Here is a 20,276-nt window from a genome sequence, read left to right as displayed (position 1 = left end):
CCATCTGCAAGCCAAGGAGAGAGGCCTCAGGGGAAACTCATCCTGCTGATGTCTGGATCTTAGACTTTCAGCCTTCAGAACTGTGAGGAGATAAATTTCTATTGTTTAAGCCACCCAGTCTGTGGTATTTTGTAAAAGCAGTCCAAGCAAACTAACACACCTCTTCAAATAATTTTCCAAACACCATAGGGTAACATTTACAAAATAAGATGGCTCTTTCTTAATTTTTCATTTTTAATCAGGAACTTAGCAAACCCCAGTGTGTGAATGTGCCACAAACCAATCATTCAGTAGCAGATCCATGCAGCCTGCATAGCCTTCCTTTCTGATTTGGCTGTCCCTTGTCGACACCTGCTGCCCACAAAGCCCCAGAAGGCACTTCATCACTGCTGAGGTGGACAGCACACCACCCTACCCCCCAACCGTGATGAAACCACCACCTACTACGAGAATGCTACTGTCTCCTGACTTTTCAAAAGTAGCAGCTATCTTCCAGAGAAGGAGTGAGTTCTATGCAGAGGTGGGGAGAAGGGCCCCCTTCTCAAATCTGTGTGACACTTTGTCACGTTGGCCCCAAAGCAGCTCTGCTATGTTCAGAGGCTCCTAAAGTTTCTTTTAAACACATTTTGTTCAGCTTCTGCTGCTGATTCTGACTACTCGGCTCCAGTTCAATCCAAGTGGTAGTTGTGGAAGTATGTGCCATCTTATACCTTTTATTTCTCCCATTGAGACCCAAAGTTCCAAACAAACTCCCCCTCCTTCCCCAATTAAAATCTACCCTCCACAAATATCAGGGAACATGAGTCCCAGCTCAACCAGTCTACACGCCCTGTAACTCTTATAACCAATGTGTGAATCATTACAAGGTTGGTGGTATTGTGGGCTGTAGGAATAGGATTATATTTTTTAAATTTTATTTATTTATTTGTTTTTTGGCTGCATGGGGTCTTAGTTGCAGCACGCGGGATCTTTCATTGCGGCGCACTTCCTTGCAGTGTGTGGGCTTCTCTCCAGTTGCGGCGTGTGGGCTCAGTAGTTGCGGCGCACGGGCTTAGTTGCCCTGAGGCATGTGGGATCTTAGTTCCCCGACCAGGGACTGAACCAGCGTCCCCTGCATTGCAAGATGGATTCTTAACCACTGGACCACCAGGGAAGTCTTGTAGAATTTTATTTTTAACTTATCTTTAAGGTATGGATAAATTCAAGATTAATTTTTTGTGTTTTATTCTGGGGGTGGTTTAGAACTCAAATGTTTATTTATGCTGTCAAAGGGAAGAAAATGATTAGTAATTACGTTGAAAGAAGCACTTTCAACGCAGCTTTTCCCAGGATATTTCCCCCACGATCTAGTCTTCTTTTTAACCTTCCTTCTCTTTGTCCTCCACCCCCCAGTCTCTTCTAACTCTGTCACCTCCCCGTCTGTCCCCTGAGGTCCTGAACTGGCCACTTCCTTCTCCACAACTAAACCCCTGTTGCTAAATCCTGTATTGTTTTTAATAATGTCTTTTTACTTTCATTTTGAAATAATTTCAAACTACAGAAGAGTTGCAAGAATGGTACAAAGAAAGGCCATATGCCTTTCACCCAAATACATCAATTGTAAAAACATCTTGCCACTTTTTGTACTTTCCCTCCCTCCCTCCCTCTCTCTCTCTCTCTTTCTCTCTCTTTCTCTCTCTCTCTCTCTCTCTCTCTCTCTCTCTCACACACACACAGGTGTTTTTTTCCTGAATAATTTAAGACAGTTGCAGAAATCATATTCCTTTACCTCCAAATACTACAGATTTTTATATAAGGATCTTCTCTTACATAATTATCAAAAAATTTAACACTGATATAAGACTATTACCTAAAACATGGTTCACATAAAAAATTTGCTAGTTGTCCCAATAATATCCTTTATGGCAATCCCTTTCCTCCTTACCTCCAGGACCATGTTACATTTAGTTGTCACGTCTCTTTAATCGTCTTTAAACTTTGTCTACCATGAAATCTACATTTTTTGGAGATTACAGGGCAGTTGTTTTATAAATGTTTTCAATTTGGGTTTGCTGGATGATTCTATTCAGGTTATGCCTTTTTAGCATAATTAAAACTTTAGACTTACATTCTGCCACAAAGCAAAAGATGCATTTAAGCGTGTATAAAAGATCATAAAAGATGCATAAAAAAATCACACACTCCCAACAGGCTGCCATTGCTTCAAAAGCAGACAATCCCACCTATATGCTAAGAGGAACACATGTGATAAACTAGTTCACTTTGACATATTAGTGCTTGAAAACTTTCCCCCCAAGTCAATAAACCTTCTAGGTACCACTGTATTTTAAAAGAAAAATTTACTAACCCAAAGTCACAAAGGCATACGCTTTTCATTGCAGTTGTGGGCTGCTTTTCATGTAGGCAACTCTCTGCATGTTCAAGGGCGGGAATTATGTAATTTTACCTGGAGTTATTTTGAAAAAGGCCCTCACTAGGAAACATGCCAGGAGTAGCCCACTTTCTATAATAGATGCACCGAAGCTGTTACTCCCTCTTCAGTTTGTCTTGGTTTTCCTGAGGTTTATATATCACCTAGCAAGATCTTTAGGGACTGGACTGCAGAGCAGTTAAATTTTGGGTTGCAAAAGTTCAAATGTCTGGGGAGAGAAAGCCCAGCCAGAGCTGGGCTGGTTTTTGGCAGTGGAGAGCCGTGAACTCACTGAACAGCTGTGAGGGGCGAGCCTGTCATAATGAAGGAGGGGTTCCAGGGAGGGAGGTGAGGTTCAAACACAGCCCTGAGCTGTCTTCAAGTTTGCCCAAGGTTGGCCCTTTTCTGATTACGCCCCACGAACCAAAACGAAAGCAAGTTTATTACAAAATATAGAATTTTATACTTAGTGAGGATTTCAAATACAGGTTTTATTTAAGCCTGGCTGTTCTTAGAATGAAAATTTGCTATGAAGTGAATAAAGGAAATATTGTTTTACTTTTTATCTTTTAATATAGTGAAGAAACAGAGCATGACGTTTTCTCTCTCTCCATTTCCCAGGCAACGTTCCCAGCGTCTTCATGTCTTTATGTCCCCTCCCTCCCTTTTTTTTCCTTTGTAGAAGCAGCAGCAGCAACTTTGCACACAGATGTTTGGGAACAACAGGTGTAAGCCACTGATTGCATATGAGAAACCAAAGTTCCTATGTTACAGGCAAGGTGAGTAGCACAAACAGGAGGCAGTATTGTACAGAATGGCTAAAGAAATAACCAGTGAATGCAGCCTGTGGGATTTGTTACTTATATTGCATCCTCAGAATACAAGGTTCCTGTAGCTGAGTGAACTTGTGTCTGTGGAGTTCTAGAGTTATAGGAACATCCTGTAAACTTTTAATTGGAATTTTGAGCCTGGAATCATGTTGAAAGTTTTAGGGGAAGCACATCATTTAAACTAGTATCTATATGATGATAATGGGAGAAACAGTGAGATACTTATCAAACTAATTTTCATCGGTTGCTGAAGTACATATTACAGTTAAAAAAGAGTTTTTTGGTTAGGTAATTTAGCTTATAATACCTTTAAAGTATTACCTATAGTCAGACTCCCCATAACTTTGTTTTGTTTTAATCTTTATAATTTCTTTTGTTGTTGTTGTTGTTAGAAAGCTGAGTGGATCGTGAAGGTTCTCATCAAAAGAAAAAAGTTTTGTAACTATGTGAGGTGATGGATGTTAACTGAACTTACTGTGGTGATCATTTTGCAATATATACAAATATCGAGTCATTATGTTATATAACCTGAAACTAATATAATGTCAATTATATCTCCATTAAAAATGAATAAATAACCACTGCCAGAGAATAAAATAAAGCTTTCAGGTTTTTTTTTCTTTTTTTTTTTTGCGGTACGCGTGCCTCTCACTGTTGTGGCCTCTCCCGCCGCGGAGCACAGGCTCCGGACGCGCAGGCTCAGCGGCCATGGCTCACGGGCCCAGCTGCTCCGCAGCATGTGGCATCTTCCCGGACCGGGGCACGAACCCGCGTCCCCTGCATCGGCAGGCGGACTCTCAACCACTGCGCCACCAGGGAAACCCCTCAGTTTTTTATAATTTCTTTTAAAGTTCACTTTGTAAATGCGCCTTGCTTTGTAAGTTTTCCAGTGAGTATAAAAGGGGTCATTAATGTCTCCATTTGGTTTATAACAATCTCAACTTATTTAAATGCTCTTCACTGTAATTTAGAAGATGGAGCTGATTCTTCTGGTATTGCAGTATGATAGGTATTATTGGAACAACCTATTTTAGAACTTTTCTTGCGTAAGTATCCTGTGATCATAAAAACTAAGAGGTAAGAATAATGTAGTTATTGCTTGTATTTTGCAAACATGAATAACCTATAAACCAATATGTTCACTGCTGACAAGGAGAACAATTTCTAGTCGGTGGAGTTTAAGATGCTTAATTTTCCAGTCCAATAGTTTTAGTGTAGTCACTGAAAACAGAAATCTTTTTCTAGTCTTTCCTGAGGCCTTGGCTTCTTTTACTTCAGCACGTTTGGGGCTTCTCTCTTTTCTCTGCTTTCCTCAGAGGAGCTTCCTCTCCAGAGTCTTCTTCTGGGGAAATAATAATAAGGAGGAAGGCGACTGTGCGGCCGAAAAAATGGATGGAACTGAAAATGGTGGTAGCACATCGGAGGGAGGAAAGGTCTGTATGGGAGCCTAATGTGGACTCTGGGCCTTTGTGGTGGGAAAAAATGGAAGGGACATCTGGGTGTCCTGGTGATGGGCTGGATCCTCGTCACTGGGTTCCTTGTGGTGGGAGGAGGGGTAAGTGTAAAGATCTGGCAGTCTGTAGGCTCTGCATTATTTTGTGAGTCTCCAGGAGGGGTGAATACCTCTTCCTGTCCTGTGGGGAGAAAAGCGCAAGTCAGGAAACAGGCCTGATGACAGGAGCAGAGGGGAGAGTCTTCAGGTGGAGGCAGGGGAGAAAGAGCGGAAGAGAGAATTCTAGAGTCTCAAAGCATGTTTGAGAGAACTGCCCAGCCCAGTAAAATGAGACACGGACACTCCTTATGACCCAGAAATTCCACTCGGAATTTACCCAAGAGAAATGAGTGCTTATATCTACAAAAGACTAGCTCAAGAACGTTCACAACTGTCTTATTAACATTAACCCAAACCTGCTAACAATGCCAGTGTCCATCAATAGGAGAATGGATAAACAAACTGTGTATTCATACAATGAAAGAATACTCAGCAATGAAAAGGAAGAATTACTAATACGACAACATGGATGTATCCTATGATGTTATGTTGAGCAAAGAAGTTAGACACAAAAGAGTACATACTGTAAGATTCCATTTTTATGAAGTTCAAGAACAAGCAAAACTAATCTATGGTAAAAAAAAAAAGTCAAAAATAGTTAGCTTAGGGTTAGCGTAGGTGTTATTTAGTGGAAAAAGTGACCAGTGAATTCTTTAGATCTCGATCTGGGTGGTTGTTACATGAATATGGAGATAGATATACACACACACACATTTATATTTACACATACATACCTATATACACAAAAATACAAATGTACACACATATGTATACACACACACATATCTAAAATGTGATCAATATATGCCCTTAAGATTTGTGCATTTTATTGTGCATAAATAAAGAAAGAAAATTTGATGGAAAAAAAGTAATGTAAAGAAAAGGCCTGCTTCACTTCCCCAGCAGTGAAATCATTCCCTGAAGAGGAAGGGAGGGAACATCTACTTGCTCCAGGGGAATGAGCACTGAGGACCAGGATGACATTAATTTCTGAGAAGAAATTTGGATCAACCTCCAGTGTCAAGGTCTTCCCTCTAGCTGTATCATACAATCAAACTGGCTGCGAAAAAGCAAGCTTTCCTTTAGGAAATTATTTCTTCACTCCCTTAGAGACTTACCAAAGCAGGCCTGGAAAGGGTTGCTGAGTGTGAATGATGGAAAAATGAATTCCTCACAGTGAGTTGAGAGCTAGATTCCCCTCACCTTTAAAACAGCTGAATTCAGGTTTCTTGGTTGTACTGGGTATGCTTATTCATAGCCCCTTCTAGAGATTCTGTTTCACCCATAATACCTGGAAAGGTCAGTACTACACTCCTTTGGCTATGGCTGATTGGACTGTTGTTAGACACTCAACTCATTCATTGGCTGGCCAGTGACCAATCAGATTCTCACTCAAGAATTTCAACAGAGACACAGCTAGTGGAAGATGTTACTGGAAGTGGCAGGGCGGGGGCTGGAGTGTCAGGTATTGGCCAGTTGAATGTTGAATAAACAGAGAAACCAGTATTTCCACAGCTGTAAAATGGGGAAAGCCTCTCAAAGAGGAAAAGAGACAAGTGCCTCTGTGGTAACAGAGTGACGATGAGAGTAACCTTGACCCTTGACCTTCTCAGGGCTGGTCTTTTTGAGGGCTGGCTGTACTTAAGGTCCTTGGAAATATCTTTATAATAATCACCCCACCTCCAGCTCTATTCATTTTCTTTTAAGCAAGCTTGAATGGGTGTCTGTTTCTTGAATTAAATACTGACCCTTTCTCCCATACCCACCCAGGCTACTGAGCATTAAAATCTTATGGCTGAAACTAGATTAAGACATTTCAAACTACAGAAGATGACTAAATCCCATATTACTCATTCTTTCCTCTACACAATCAGATCAATTCTGAACCTTTGTAACATGAAAACTTTCTGCTGAGAACCCAGTCACTAGGGGAGAAGCTAGCCTTATTCTTAAATTTTAAAAAAAATTTATATATTATTAGCTGCGTTGGGTCTTCGTTGCTATGCACGGGCTTTCTCTAGTTGCGACGAGCAGGGGCTACTCTTCGTTGTGGTGCGCGGGATTCTCATCGTGGTGGCTTCTTTTGTTGCAGAGCATGGGCTCTAGGCATGCGGGCTTCAGTAGTTGTGGCGCACGGGCTTAGTTGCTCCGCGGAACGTGGGCTCTTCCCGGGCCAGGGCTCGAACCCGTGTCCCATACATTGGCAGGAGGATTCTTAACCACTGTGCCACCAGGGAAGTCTGAAGCTAGCCTTATTCTTAAGCTCCATCTTGACATTTTGCTATCAGATCAGGCTTAGCTAGGTCTTGGGCTCTGCCACTCAGTAAGCTGGACTCCAGTTTTTAAAATCACCCACCCCTTGTGCTTTTTCTGCTTCTTAAAACTGAGGCTATTCTCCAAATCCTCCTGACAATGGTGCTCTAGGCATCTGGAACCAGATTTTTAAAAGCCCAGAGCCATGGATGATTTTTTTGAAGTAGTTTTTGTGGAATGGAGGAAACCGAGTCAGATTCCAGTGGCTTAAATAGGTGGGAAAAAAGAGACTCAGAAGTGTGTAGAGTTCTCTTTGAAGTGAGAGAAGTAGAACCAAAGAAGTTTATGGTAGGTCATGTCTCATTTCCTCAGGGAGGCCTTCCCTCCCTTGAGGCTGGCTTAAGGCCCCTGGCAACATGCTTCCCTAGCACCCTGTGAGTCCACTTGCATCATATTCAACAGTCATGTGATTACTATTCAGCGGTTGTATTCCTCCTGCACTGAAGTATCTGTCTGATCATCGCTAGCCCAGTGCCTACAGTGGACTTGAACAGACTGAGAGAAATCTCAGTTTCCATAATTTCAAAAGTTACCACATTCCCACCCCTCAGGGATAATGTGATCATTAATAAGCAAATATTTCTCATTATGTAACATACTGACATGACACCAGAGATACTGAATATCAAACACAAAGAGCTCTTCTGCAACTATAATTAGACCAAAGTAGGTCAAATATTTAAGCGCAGATTGGAAACATTTTGAGAGGCAGAACAGCATAGGATCCCTGAGCTCTGCCGTTTAATAATTGTGTGACCATCGACAGCTTCCTTGACCTCTCCCAGTCTTCTTTTCCTTATTTGCGAAATGGAGAAAATACTACTACCTATCTCACTGGCTTGTTGTAGTGTCTAAAATAAGATATGTAAAGTGCTGAGAACATGCCTGACATATGCATTTGGTAGGTCTTAGCTGTTGTTATTGGGCCTCCATCAAGACAAGGCCTGTTGACTCTGTTGGTCATTGCTATGTCCCTAGTACCCAGAACAGTCCCTGGCTTGGCCTCATACCCAGTACATAGCTGATTAATTGAATGAGGCAGAAGTTGAGTGTAGATGCTGAGTTCCTCTCTGTAGATTTTTGTGAAGCTCAGTATTTCATTCCAGTCCCAGAAAAAAATTTAAAAAAAAAATTTTTTGGCCTCGCTGCCCGGCATGCAGGATCCTAGTTCCCCCACCAGGGGTTGAACCTGTGCCCCCTGACGTGGGAGTGCAGAGACTTACCCACTGGACCGCCAGGGAAGTCCCTCCAGTCCCAGGAAAATTGCAATAATAACTTACATTCAAAATTAGAGGATAGGGCTTCCCGCGTGGCGCAGTGGTTAAGAATCCACCTGCCAATGCAGGGGACACGGGTTCCAGCCCTGGTCTGGGAAGATCCCACGTGCCGTGGAGCAACTAAGCCCATGTGCCACAACTCCTGAGCCTGTGCTCTAGAGCCCACAAGCCACAATTACTGAAGCCCGTGCACCTAGAACCTGTGCTCCACAACAAGAGAAGCCACTGCAAAGAGAAGCCTGCGCACCGCAACGAAGAATAGCCCCTGCTTGCTGCAACTAGAGAAAGCCCTAACTCAGCAACGAAGACCCAATGCAGCCAAAAATAAAATAAAATAAATTAAAAAAATTAAAGGATAATAAAATAATCAAGACCCAAAATATTGCTTGGAGTTTGGACATCAATTTTAAGTGGGTTTACTATAGTCTAGACATAAAATTCATCGTATGCTAACAACTAGTACTTAAAAAAAAAAAAGTAAGGGTGAGATGACCTTTTTTAAAAATATATAATTATCTGTACTCTGTGGTTATTTGGGCAGACAATAGCTGGTTTGTAGTGAACTACCCTGATTTCTAAGAGAAGTAAGTTTTATACTTGATGTATAAGTATGCAGTTCTTCTTTTACACTTGGAGTATCACAAAAATTCTCAGGTGCCTTTAGAGTCGAACCAAAAAGAAATATAAGTCCTGTGATTAATTTGCTCACAGTAACTGCAACTTAATTCATTTTGTAGACTCACAGAATAACTGGCTATTTTAGCCAAATCTCTAATTTTACAGGTAAAGACACTGGAGCCCAGTTCATACAAGTTCACACAGGCCTCTTTCAATCCTATGCTATAAGTCTAGTAGTTTCAACAGTGCTGTGACAAATGCAGAGGTGATAAAGACATGGGGCCTGCCCTCGAGAGGTGGGGAGACGTTACAAATACATGGATCTATAATGCAGAGCAGAATGCAGTATGGACCATGGGTGATATACAAATTGCTCTAAGAATTCAAAGATGTCAGAGAGAAGGAGATTGCAATTTTAAAGCTATGTGTCTTAAGAAAGCCTTATGTGAAGGTAATACTATAGTGACATTAAACGTCACCATGTGAAGCAGAATTGCAATAAACAGAGGTGAAATCAGGAGTGGGGGCAACCATAGCTGCTGCTGTGGAGGACAGAGAGAACAGGGTGGGTTTGGAGACCCACACATGACCCTGTCTGGCAGAGCCAGGGCATGTGTAAGTGGGTGATGGCCTGGAGCCAGGGCTGCCTGGAGAGAGTGAAGCTGCATTTGAAGGTCTTTGAGGCTAGTCTGAGGGATAGTGGGGAAGAGTGAGCCTAAATCAGAAATCACATTTTAATGGTGTTTTTAAAAAAAATGTGAATAAACCTCTAATCTCATTACAACTTATTTAGCTACGTATTTACAAGGTTTCCTGAAGTGTGGTTGACTTTCTGGAAAGGTGCCCGGTGTCAGGTTTTGTTTTATGGTGCCACTTTCAGATGTCACTTTTAGTGGGTGATGTTTGCAGGTCTTGTCTTGGGAATCGGGCAGGTGTTCTTTGTAATCTGTCTCCTTGCCCTCTGATCGCCTGAGTTCATGCAGAGATTGGACAAGGTGATCTCTGGTGGCCTCACCACCACCTCTGATGTCCCTTCCCCTTTCTGTTCTGTTGTGAGCTTTGGTGGATGGGTGCAGGGAACTTGCTAGGGGATGACTAGGGTCTGACTGAGCTCCTGCAAAGCCCCAGCCCACGTGAAAGTGGTGGAGGACTCCGTTTGACTCCTGGGGCTCTCCCCCTTTTCTTTTCTGTCCCCAGGGTTTGTAAGCCAATGCTCTGGCTCAGGCCATCTGGAAATTTTGTAGTGGGGGGAAAGGAAAGAGAAAGGAGTAGGGGAGAAATTGAATCTAATAGAATCTTAAAGAAAGAAGTCTAGGCTAACCTCCACAGCACCAAGACACAACTGACTAGATGTGATTAATTAAAGCAGTTAATAAACAGAGACTGAACACCCACCAAGGGCAAAATACCATGCTGTTGGGCATATAAAGAGGTGGACATTGCTGTAATTCAGGGTGGAAATTGTTAGCTCTATATCAATAATAACTAGTATTCATATAGTGCTTGAAGGATGAAGAGCTTTTCTTGCATGATAGCTCATTTGGTCCTCACGACCTCCATAATAATGGACATCATTAATGCTGTCACTTCACACTTGGGGAAATGGATAGCAGAACAGTTAAGTGTGTCTAAAGTCACATAGCTAGGGCTGAGACTAGGACCTTCCGATGATAAAATTCAGCGTCTTTCTCTTTAACCACACAGGCTGATGAAAACTGACGTAAATAGTTCCAGTTCACGATATGCATAATCATGGAGCCAAATTTTGTCTTTTCACACAACTTATTAATTACTGGACCCACAGTAGAATAAAAACGAAACCCTTACCTTCTGCCACAGTTACCACCAACCAGCAGACCAGTAGCCAGTAGGAGAAGCAGAGTCTGTGAGCCATGGCTTCTACCCCAAGAAGTCACTGCCTTGGACCCAACGTGGCTTAAAAGGGGTTGGTGAGTCACCCGCAGACTGATTCAGGGAGTTTTCATTTGCATAGTGGACCACAGGGATTAGGGCCTGTGGTGTGAGGGTAAGAAATCAGCAAGGAAATACCAGACAGTATTTGTCAACCAGAGCTTCTTGTAATGACAGCCAAACGTCATTCATCTGTCCTTGGTTGGAGTTGGATTGTGGACAACCACGCCCTCACTATCCTTTTAATTCCTTCAAACTTTCCCTCTTAGTGCCTTCTCATTACTTGTGTATATAGGTCTCTCTCAGCAAGAGAAAGAATCTGTCCAGGAAATGTTCAGCACCGCTTCCCTCTGTGTAGCTTACTTACTTAACAACCAAACCAAACAGGACAGGGAGGACATTCTCTAAAGGCTTTGTGACCCCTGCAGTTTGAAGAGGCTGTTCACAGATCTCGGATCAGGGATTATGACTTCTTCTCTGCTTTTGTCAAGGAGCCAAGAGCAGCAGAGTCGGAAAACTATCTTCTCTAGTAGCCATCATGGTCACTGTCTAAACAAACATGAACATTTTGGGAGATTAACTTAGTGATTTGTCCTTCCAAGGTCCCCCCTGATTCATCAAACTGCCCGTAAGATGCCTGGTTTGTTTCCTGTCAGCTGCTGGAGGAATGGGAGTGGGCGGTCACAAGTGCTTAAAAGCACAGACATTGGAGTTAGAGATGATCGTACTAAGTGAAGTAGGTCAGAAAGAGAAAGACACGGGCTTCCCTGGTGGCGCAGTGGTTGCGAGTCCCCCTGCCGATGCAGGGGACACGGGTTCGTGCCCCGGTCCGGGAAGATCCCACATGCCGCGGAGCGGCTGGGCCCGTGAGCCATGGCCACTGAGCCTGTGGGTCCGGAGCCTGTGCTCCGCAACGGGAGAGGCCACAGCAGTGAGAGGCCTGCGTACCACAAAAAAAAAAAAAAAAGAAAAGAAAAGAAAGAAAGAAAAAAAAAAACTAGTCCTGGGTCTTTTGTATAAGTGATTGGAAAAAAGGCACACATTTTGCCTTTGGACTTGAAGTTGGGAAGAGACATGAAGAGAGAGTCTGCTCAATAAAACAGAGTGGAGAGATATCAGATTCTGACAACATCATTTGAACCTCTGAATCCAGCTATACCTGAAGCCGTACACAGTGCACGGCATGTGGTATGCTAAAATGGATTTTAAAGTATTCCCAACATAGACTTATAGAAACAAATCACATAGAGAATAAAGATTCTAAGTCTAGTGCTGCTTGCTAAATGGAAAGAAGAGCTATTAACTTTTATATTCTTGTATTTGATTACAAACTATAGAAGTAGACAAGGAGTAGAAAATTATGTCAGTTCCAGTGGCTGGGTAAGGCATTTGCAGAGATTAAGACCGATCTTTTTCTCATTCCATGCATTCTTCCTGAGAGCTGAGAGAAACCCAGTGACTAGACAGACTCCCAAGCAGGTGGAAGCTGTGGATACCTGAATGTCTTAGCTGTATATGCGGTGAGGTGACTTCACCCTGCGTGCTCAGCCGCCCTGTTTATGCTTGGCAGTAGCATCAGACAGATCCGGATTGTGGCGATGAGTCGCTATGGGCTTTCCCCAGCCTCAGACATAGGGTGAGTTCACATTTTATCCTTCAGCCTCTAACTGCCCCCCTAGGAGCTCCTGAATGGAATGATTGAAGTCTGGCCTTCAGGTGTTTTGAATATTCAATAGTAATTCAGCATTCAGTGAATCGAAATCTCTGGGTCTGGCGTTGTAGATCAGGGTCGACAACGTGTCTCTGTATAACAGCGAGAAAATGTGTCATTATACCAGCTGTGAGACCATGAGCAAGTTACCTGACTTTTCTAATTTCCTCATCTATAAAATGAGAATAATAAGAGTACCTACCTCATAGGTTTGTTGGGAGGTTAAATGAGTTAATACCATTCAAGCACTTTCAGTGGAGATTGGTGCCATGTAAATGTTAGCTATCATTACTACTGAAAAATAATATAACTTTCTGTCTTGGACAAACATCTCCTCTAGAACCTGGATATCTGAAACAAAACAAAGGCAGAATGTAAGGATTTATGAAGATTGTGAAAAGTTCTATGAGAGTGTGCAATACTTCTCAGGTAGCAGTACTCTGAAGTCCTGTTTTTTAGTTTTTTGAGGTATTGAGTCAGTTGGAAAGCTGAATGGGAAATTTCTCAACAGGAAATGAAGGGGGTTTTCTTTGGGGTTCTGCTAGGTGATCAGTCACAGGCAAGCTAACTAAAATCTTGTCATCATACCTTCCCAGACAGTGGTTTCTGTAACTTGCAATAGTAAAGCTGGCGGGGGGTTGAGAGAGTTCTTGGAAATATCCAGGAGTTGCAGGAAATGGTAGTAATTTAAGACTTGGATTCAACTTTAGCCAATGTCTCCAGGAGATGATGAGGGTAATGGTAACAAGCAACTACTAGTTTTTCAGAAATGGCATAGTTTTGATTTAAATTTGTAGAATGCTGTTAACATTTTATTTTCTCTCCCGCCCTCCCTGCCTGCCTTTTTCCTTCCTCTCCTTTCTCTCTCTCTCTCACACCGCCCCCTGCCCCACCCCCAGAAGTATATGCTCCCTTCTCTAGAACTAGGCACTTTTAACAGTTTGCCATATATCCTTCCATACCTTTTCCTATATATTTACATACACGCACACTCAGAAACTGTTCTGTAGGTGGCTTTAAAAAATTGTTATATAAATGGGATATTTTGTGTTGCCTTCTAAATTATTTCTTTTTCACTTAAAATATGTCTTTTCTTTCCATGCCAATCCATATAGATTGATCTCTTTCTTTTGAATTGTTGCTTGTTATTGCCTTTATGGGTGCACCATAGTTTTATTGATTGATTCACCACTTGGTGGAATTTGGGTTGCTTTCCATTTTCTGCTCTTACAAACAATCCTCCCATAGCCCTCTCTGGGCACATGCAGAGTGCCTTTGCTATAAGGTACATTTAAAAATAACTTGCTGAAACTGTTTTTAGATTTAAATTATAGAATACGTTTTCATTTCACTCTAAAATTTTCCAGTCCCTGTGGGCCTTGGTGAGTTTGATCCTTTGGATAGCCACATTTCATTGCTGGCTAAAACCATCTCTTATCTTTTCAACAAAATATGTCCAGATAATGGTGACAGCCACAGAAAGGTGAAATGTACATCTCAATAAGGCATTCCGTACTTTTAAGGCCCACCCACAAGTCATAGTCACTCATAGAGTGGCAGCCAATACATTTTTTTAAATCGTCAGGATTTCAGAGGTCATTCCCTTCAGCTGTAAAGCCTGGTAGCACGTTGTACCACTATAAAGTCTACCTCTTTTATAAGCACCAGTACCCTTCATTTCTAATTAAATTCTATGTTGAGTACACTTTGCTGGCAAGTCTGCAACTGACGCCCATCTCCACAAGGTGCTCACCTCTAGTATTTGTGGTTAGCATGCTGCACAGCCTGTATGCTTCATTATCTTTGTTTGATAAAACACTTCTCTTTTAAAAAGCATGAGGCCAGATTTGCTGAGTCATATGTGATGTTATTTTTTAACTGCACAAGCTCTACCACAAGGATTTGGGAAATTTATGATCTGACACAAATCTGTCGGGGACTCCTCAGCTAAGGTTAGTTCAAAGACTGTCTATTTAGTAAGTGACTGGGTACTCTGAGACAGTGCTACTCAAAGTAGCTAGTCCAGAATGAGATAAGGTGCTCCTCCTTCTACAATGTAAATCAACACATTGTTTCATTCAGGGAGAAAATCTTGCTGTGAAAAAATGTTGACTAAATAGTGGGCTTGGTGGTGTAGTTGACTTACTTGCTGGTGCCAGCTCCTTCACTTGGACACTGGTTTCCGAACCACATGATGAATAGCACTGTTTAAAGTGAAATCGAATGAATAAATGAATGAATGAAACATATCTAAGATAAATGACTTCTCAGGGTTGACGTGGGAGGATATGATTAAATAAAATTTTCCCTTTCAGTGGGACAATGTTCCTTGCCTGCTTTTGAAATGCCACAGAGAGGGAAAGTTTATTTAAGGCACAAATAGCTCAACTGGCCACTGTTGCCCGTACTACTATTATTCCCTGTCTCCCTACCAAGTTCATTTTCCCCTTCTTGTGTTTTGCCCTTCTTCCTGTTCTTATCTCCTTTTCCCATGCTCCTGCCATGGCATTTAAAGAGAGAAAAATAATGTATGGAAAGCTCATTGTATGGTCTATGTTTTACAACCAGTTAAATATAATTCTCACTACAACAGGGTGAGGAAGGTATTACTGTCCACTTTGTAAATAGAGAAGCTCAGTAACTTGGCCCAGGTCCCATAATGTAATAAACTGACAGGCTTGAGAATTGAACCCAGGTTTGTTTGGTTCTCCCCAGGGGGTTGGGTCTCCTACTCTCACATCTAAGGAGGGTGCTAACAGAATCCAGGCTCTGGGACAGAACCTTTTAAGGTGCCCACACTGACACACTTAAGTTCCATTTTGGAACTTGGAGCTTCCATTAATTTCATAGTCAACCACTTTAATTGCCATGGTCCTGCCATGTTGCCCACTTCTCTGTGTTTGTGTTACATACATGTGCGTCCCTGTAGGCTGTGAATTCCTTCATCTAATCATCTTTGTATCCCTCGCAACAGTGTATGGGGCTTTGAAAGCGGCACACTCGATGGGTTATGATGTTAAATATGCTAGTCTATAAACTTCTTTATGTGCCTAAGATAAAGATTAAATGAATGAGACTGAGACTGAAGCACTTATACTTTAAGATGTTGCGGTATGAATTCTATTGCACAGGTGTGTCTACTAATAAAGCAGGGCACAGTGTGGAGAAAGGCATCAGGCAGCCCATCCTCCTGAAATGCACTCCATGGTGTCCCTGGATTATGACTTTTGGAACGTCTTACTAGTCTCTAACTTCCTTGAGGGTAGGAACTGGTCTTTTATCGGTTCTCTAGTGCCTACATTTCCTGGCATACAGTTCCTGAAACCTGAAAAATACTTGTGAAATTGTTGAATGTGCTAAGTTCTCAGCATTTCCTCTTAAACTGCTGTTACTGGTGCTTACTATGGACCCCCATGCGGTTCTTAAATGACAGATTGTATCTGGCTTCTGCTTCTGAGGTTTCCTTGTACTGGTCCGACATTTTCTTCTCCCAACTCCATCTCTTCCAGCTCCTGCTTTGCATCAGGCATAATTCTATGAGCAGAAGTACAGCTGGGAGGAAGGTGAGGGACGTGGGAGCATGGGCACCACGGTTTCTCCTGAGCAAATCTCCAAAAGGGAGATGTGACAGTTCTTAGAAGTATGGTGAAATGCAGTTTGAGGAATCAAAGTCTATCAGGTGTAAGCTTCCAGGAGTGCTCTCTTAGTGCAGTACTTAATGCCCGTAGCATGGAATTGTGACAACACACGGGAAATGCTGCCTACCAGGGAAGCTCATGAAAGATTCAGTGTCCAAGTTTTCCTGGGGGCTGCTCATGTAGGTACTCTTTGCCTAAGATATTCCCCAATATCAGCACATTATCAAATGTGCTTGGCATAAACCACATTGTTTCTACAAACTGTTGAGGCACAGAGAGCCCCTCTTATCAGGGAATGGTGGAAACCCTTCTGAAATCCAAATTCCCAGATGCCGGCCAACCTTGCAATCAGGTCTTTCTACGGACAGCAGTCTCAGGCGTGCTATGCTAATTCCTTTTTTTCAGACCCCTCAGCTTCAGATTTGTGTGTGGGGTGTGCCACCTTTACAGATCTTACGGGATGTAGGAGCAGTGGCCCCCATCATATCTCCATTTAATTCACCACTCTGGATCCTGCAAATTTAGATAGATGCTGCAGGATGACAGCAGACTAAAGCAAATTCAGCCAAGTGGTAGCCCTGACTACGGCTGTGTGCCAGATGTGACATCTTGCTAGAGTCAATTAACATGGCTCTGGGTACATGGTATGCAATCAGTGATCGGTTGGGTGCATGCTTTCCCATCCCTATTAAAAAACAAGATCAGAAACTATTCACTTTCACGTGGAATTAATAAAAAGCGATGTTAACAGCCTACGTTATAACTCTCCTGCTTCTGTTATAATTGAAAGAGACCCAATCCAGGTAGATATTCTACAGAAAATCAGTTCACTATATTGATGGATTATGTTAATCAAATGGGATGAGCAAGATGTGACTAGTAGATTTGATGCCTTGATAAAGTACATATGTTCTAGAGGGTGAGATAAAACCCATGAAATTCAGGGGCCTACCACATGAGTAAGATTTTTGGGGAGGAGTGTCCAATGACCAGGGGCACGCTAGGACATGCCCTCTGAAGTAAAAGACAAATTAGTACAACTTGCATCTCCCACTATGAATAAGGAAGCACAATGCCTAATAAGCCTCTCTGGGTTCTGACGGCAGTGTATTACAAATCTGAGAATACTGCTCTCAGTTATATACTGGTGACATGAGGCTGCCAGTTTCGAGCGAGGCTGAAAGGAAAGAGGTCTATGGCAGATTCATATTGTGGTGGAAGCAGGCCTGCTACTTGGGTCACCTAACCTAGCAGACCCTAAGAAAGATATTACAGTTATTGGTGGAGGAAAAAATGTAGCAGAAGTTAAAGCAAAACCACTGTATACATACTCTTGATTTTTCTCTGCTCATTTTATTGAATAACTGAATGTATAAAAACCACATAGAGAACATTACTGGAAAAAATTTTTTATTCTTCAAATATATAATGGATTCTTCACCACTCAAATTATTTCTATAATAATTTTATCTTTTTATTAAAACTATATATATATATATATTTTTTTTTTTTCTTTTTCGGTACGCGGGCCTCTCACTGTTGCGGCCTCTCCTGTTGCAGAGCACAGGCTCCGGACGCGCAGGCTCAGCGGCCATGGCTCACGGGCCCAGCCGCTCTACAGCATGTGGGATCCTCCAGGACCGGGGCACAAACCCGTGTCCCCTGCATTGGCAGGAGGACTCTCAACCACTGCGCCACCAGGGAAGCCCCGTAAATATATATTTTTAATACACTTCATCTTTTCTCAAATGAATGACTATGGTATAATTGTGATTATCTTTAGCAACCAAAATCTATTTCCAGAAATTTAAACTTGATATGGAGAAAAATGCCATATCAAGTCCTTTGTACCTGATTTGGTGCTGAGGTTGAACTGGTGTATTGGTTTGTTCCAGGATCCAGAGGCTATTCCAAGCTTGAAAGCAAAGTGATATCCTTAGGTTGGCCTTGGCTGCTTAAGGAACCTCTGGATGCGGGATGACTGGCTCTGCTCTGCACAGGACGGTTCCTTCTCAGGCTAGGCTGGAATCTCTGGGAACAGTGGACTGAGGTATGCACCGTGTTCAGGCATTTGTTTGGGTGGCAGGTGGAGAGGACCCTATCTCTTATGTCAGATTTCTATCTATTGGTAATCATTTCTCCATAAAAATAAGTGGCAAGTGGAAAGCTCTGGGTTCTTGATGATACCAATACTTTGCCCACAGTTCTCTCTCTCTCGATGATACTAAGACCAACGAAAAAGAAGACAAAAGCTGAGTTCACTGTGAACACTAGTAGTAGAAGTGACTGCGGCAACTGTGACGATAGTGGCTGAAACTGGGGACTGATTTTTGGATAGGTCTTCTGGGCTTGATTTATTCTAAGCAGCCAGCAGAGATCTAGGATTTGGACATACTGTGCTTGGATCTATCCTCTTAGTTTTCTCCACTGTCCACTGACTTTAATTTTTTTTTTTTGCTCAAAAACAGGTTGAGGGAAAGAGTCTCCATCTCTATCACAGAATCTCCGTAAAACTTAAGATCATACCCAAACTTCCCATTAGAGTGTCCACTATGAATTCAAAATTAAATAACTCAAATAAATAATGGGTAGGTAATGAGTTTTTTTTTTAAGGTAGTAAAACGATAGGACCTCCAAGATTTCTTCTTAGCATAATGCTAATCTTTCAAATGTGGGTAAAATCCTATTTAGAGGGAAGGTTTGGAATCCTACATAAAAATGTAACGTGCGTTAAAACAGAAAATTCTTAAATATAAAAAAATTCAAGTGACCATATCCTTACTGATATTAATGTAACACAAATAAAATTACAATGAACATTAGCAAAAAATGCAGCTCATTTCTAGTTAACACATTGAAATAACTGATATTCAAACTGTAACTATTATAGCATGGACGTGTGAATGAAGTTCATGAACGTACACATGCTTCAAAGTAGAATTTGGCTTTGGGCTAGTAATTTTATTCTGATCTACAGTGTTTATGACTCTTCATTCCAGTTGTTTTTACTAAGAAATTAGGAGATAAACCTAAATTTCTGACCCTTGGATTAATTAGAAAATAACTAAGAGGTATTCTTTTGTAAATTCAGTAAGAAGCTATTCTAAAATTGCTGTTTACTTATCCAATTCTCTAAATAAAAGCTCTTGGATAGTAATCTACTCTCCTAATTAAAGGAAAATATTATAACTCTCTCTCCAATTCCTATTTTAACTAGAAGAGCCACATCATTATTTTTAATGGCTTCTTCTGCATTTCGTATTTTAAAAAACGTTAGTAACACTACTTTCTGTAAAATACAAAACAGCATTGAAAGTATCCAGTTACTACTGGCATTCAGATTTTGAAGATACACCTTTATGATGAAATAACAGTCATGAAACAAACTGTTCAGAACTGTCAGAGTAACCATTTGAAAATCAGATTTATGATCCTCTTTAAAAATTTGTTAAAGCTATGCTGGTTTACATCAAAGTACTCCTAGTGAGGAGAAATGATGTACTGTACCGAAAAAACAAGACCTCATCAGGGGTCTTCTTAACTTGGCTCTGAACAACTTTAAAAGCCAAAAGATCTGCACCATATGTTGTTCTCAAGGTCAGTACCATGGGATGCCCTGTAAAAAGATCTTTTGGTATTACTGATAACAAAAGCACCTTGGATTGGATCCAAGATGGACATGTGTTATAAATGAATTCTGCTTTGTGGTAAAATACAGTTAAAGTACAATTCAACGTACTTACCATAAAGCCTACATAAGCAAAGTTACTCCTTTGAAGCCAAAAATCTGATGCTGCTAAAGTGTCCAGTTTCTACTATTACAGCTTAATGTGGCTGATTTGAAATCATTTCCTTAGTCCTACAGAATCTTCTTGATTTTTAACATCTTACAATACTGACCTGGCACTAGTTTAGGTCTATAAAAACATAATTGTCACAAGTCACCCAATAACATGGCAACCAGCACAAATTTCTGCACATCTTAAAAAAAAAAAAGCCTTTGGATAATAACACTA

The 20,276-nt window shown here is 41.5% G+C and overlaps 1 protein-coding gene across 1 annotated transcript; it reads right to left on the bottom strand.

Moving 5' to 3' along the window:
* Positions 1-1,632: 1,632 nt before the first annotated feature.
* ODAPH (odontogenesis associated phosphoprotein) lies at positions 1,633-20,220 on the bottom strand. Its single transcript, XM_089912067.1, has 4 exons — positions 18,112-20,220; positions 12,825-14,826; positions 10,828-12,714; positions 1,633-4,874 (listed from the first exon to the last, which is right to left on the bottom strand). Exons 3-4 carry the CDS (start codon positions 10,892-10,894, stop codon positions 4,510-4,512), a joined length of 432 nt encoding a protein of 143 aa, XP_089768193.1. The 5' UTR covers positions 10,895-12,714; positions 12,825-14,826; positions 18,112-20,220; the 3' UTR covers positions 1,633-4,509.
* Between the last annotated feature and the right edge of the window lie 56 nt (positions 20,221-20,276).

This window comes from Delphinapterus leucas, chromosome 5 (genome assembly GCF_059928025.1).
Source record: "Delphinapterus leucas isolate spDelLeu-1000000601 "Yukka" chromosome 5, BTC_Dleu_Yukka2, whole genome shotgun sequence".
NCBI lineage: Eukaryota > Metazoa > Chordata > Mammalia > Artiodactyla > Monodontidae > Delphinapterus > Delphinapterus leucas.
This window is presented reverse-complemented; position numbering and strand designations above follow the sequence as displayed.

Coding starts and splice junctions, on each gene's coding strand:
- ODAPH (XM_089912067.1), bottom strand. CDS start 10,894: ATGGCTCACAGACTCTGCTTCTCCTACTGGCTACTGGTCTGCTGGTTG. Junction 4,875..10,827: donor GGTGGTAACTGTGGCAGAAG/GTAAGGGTTTCG, acceptor TTCTCCCCACAG/GACAGGAAGAGGTATTCACC.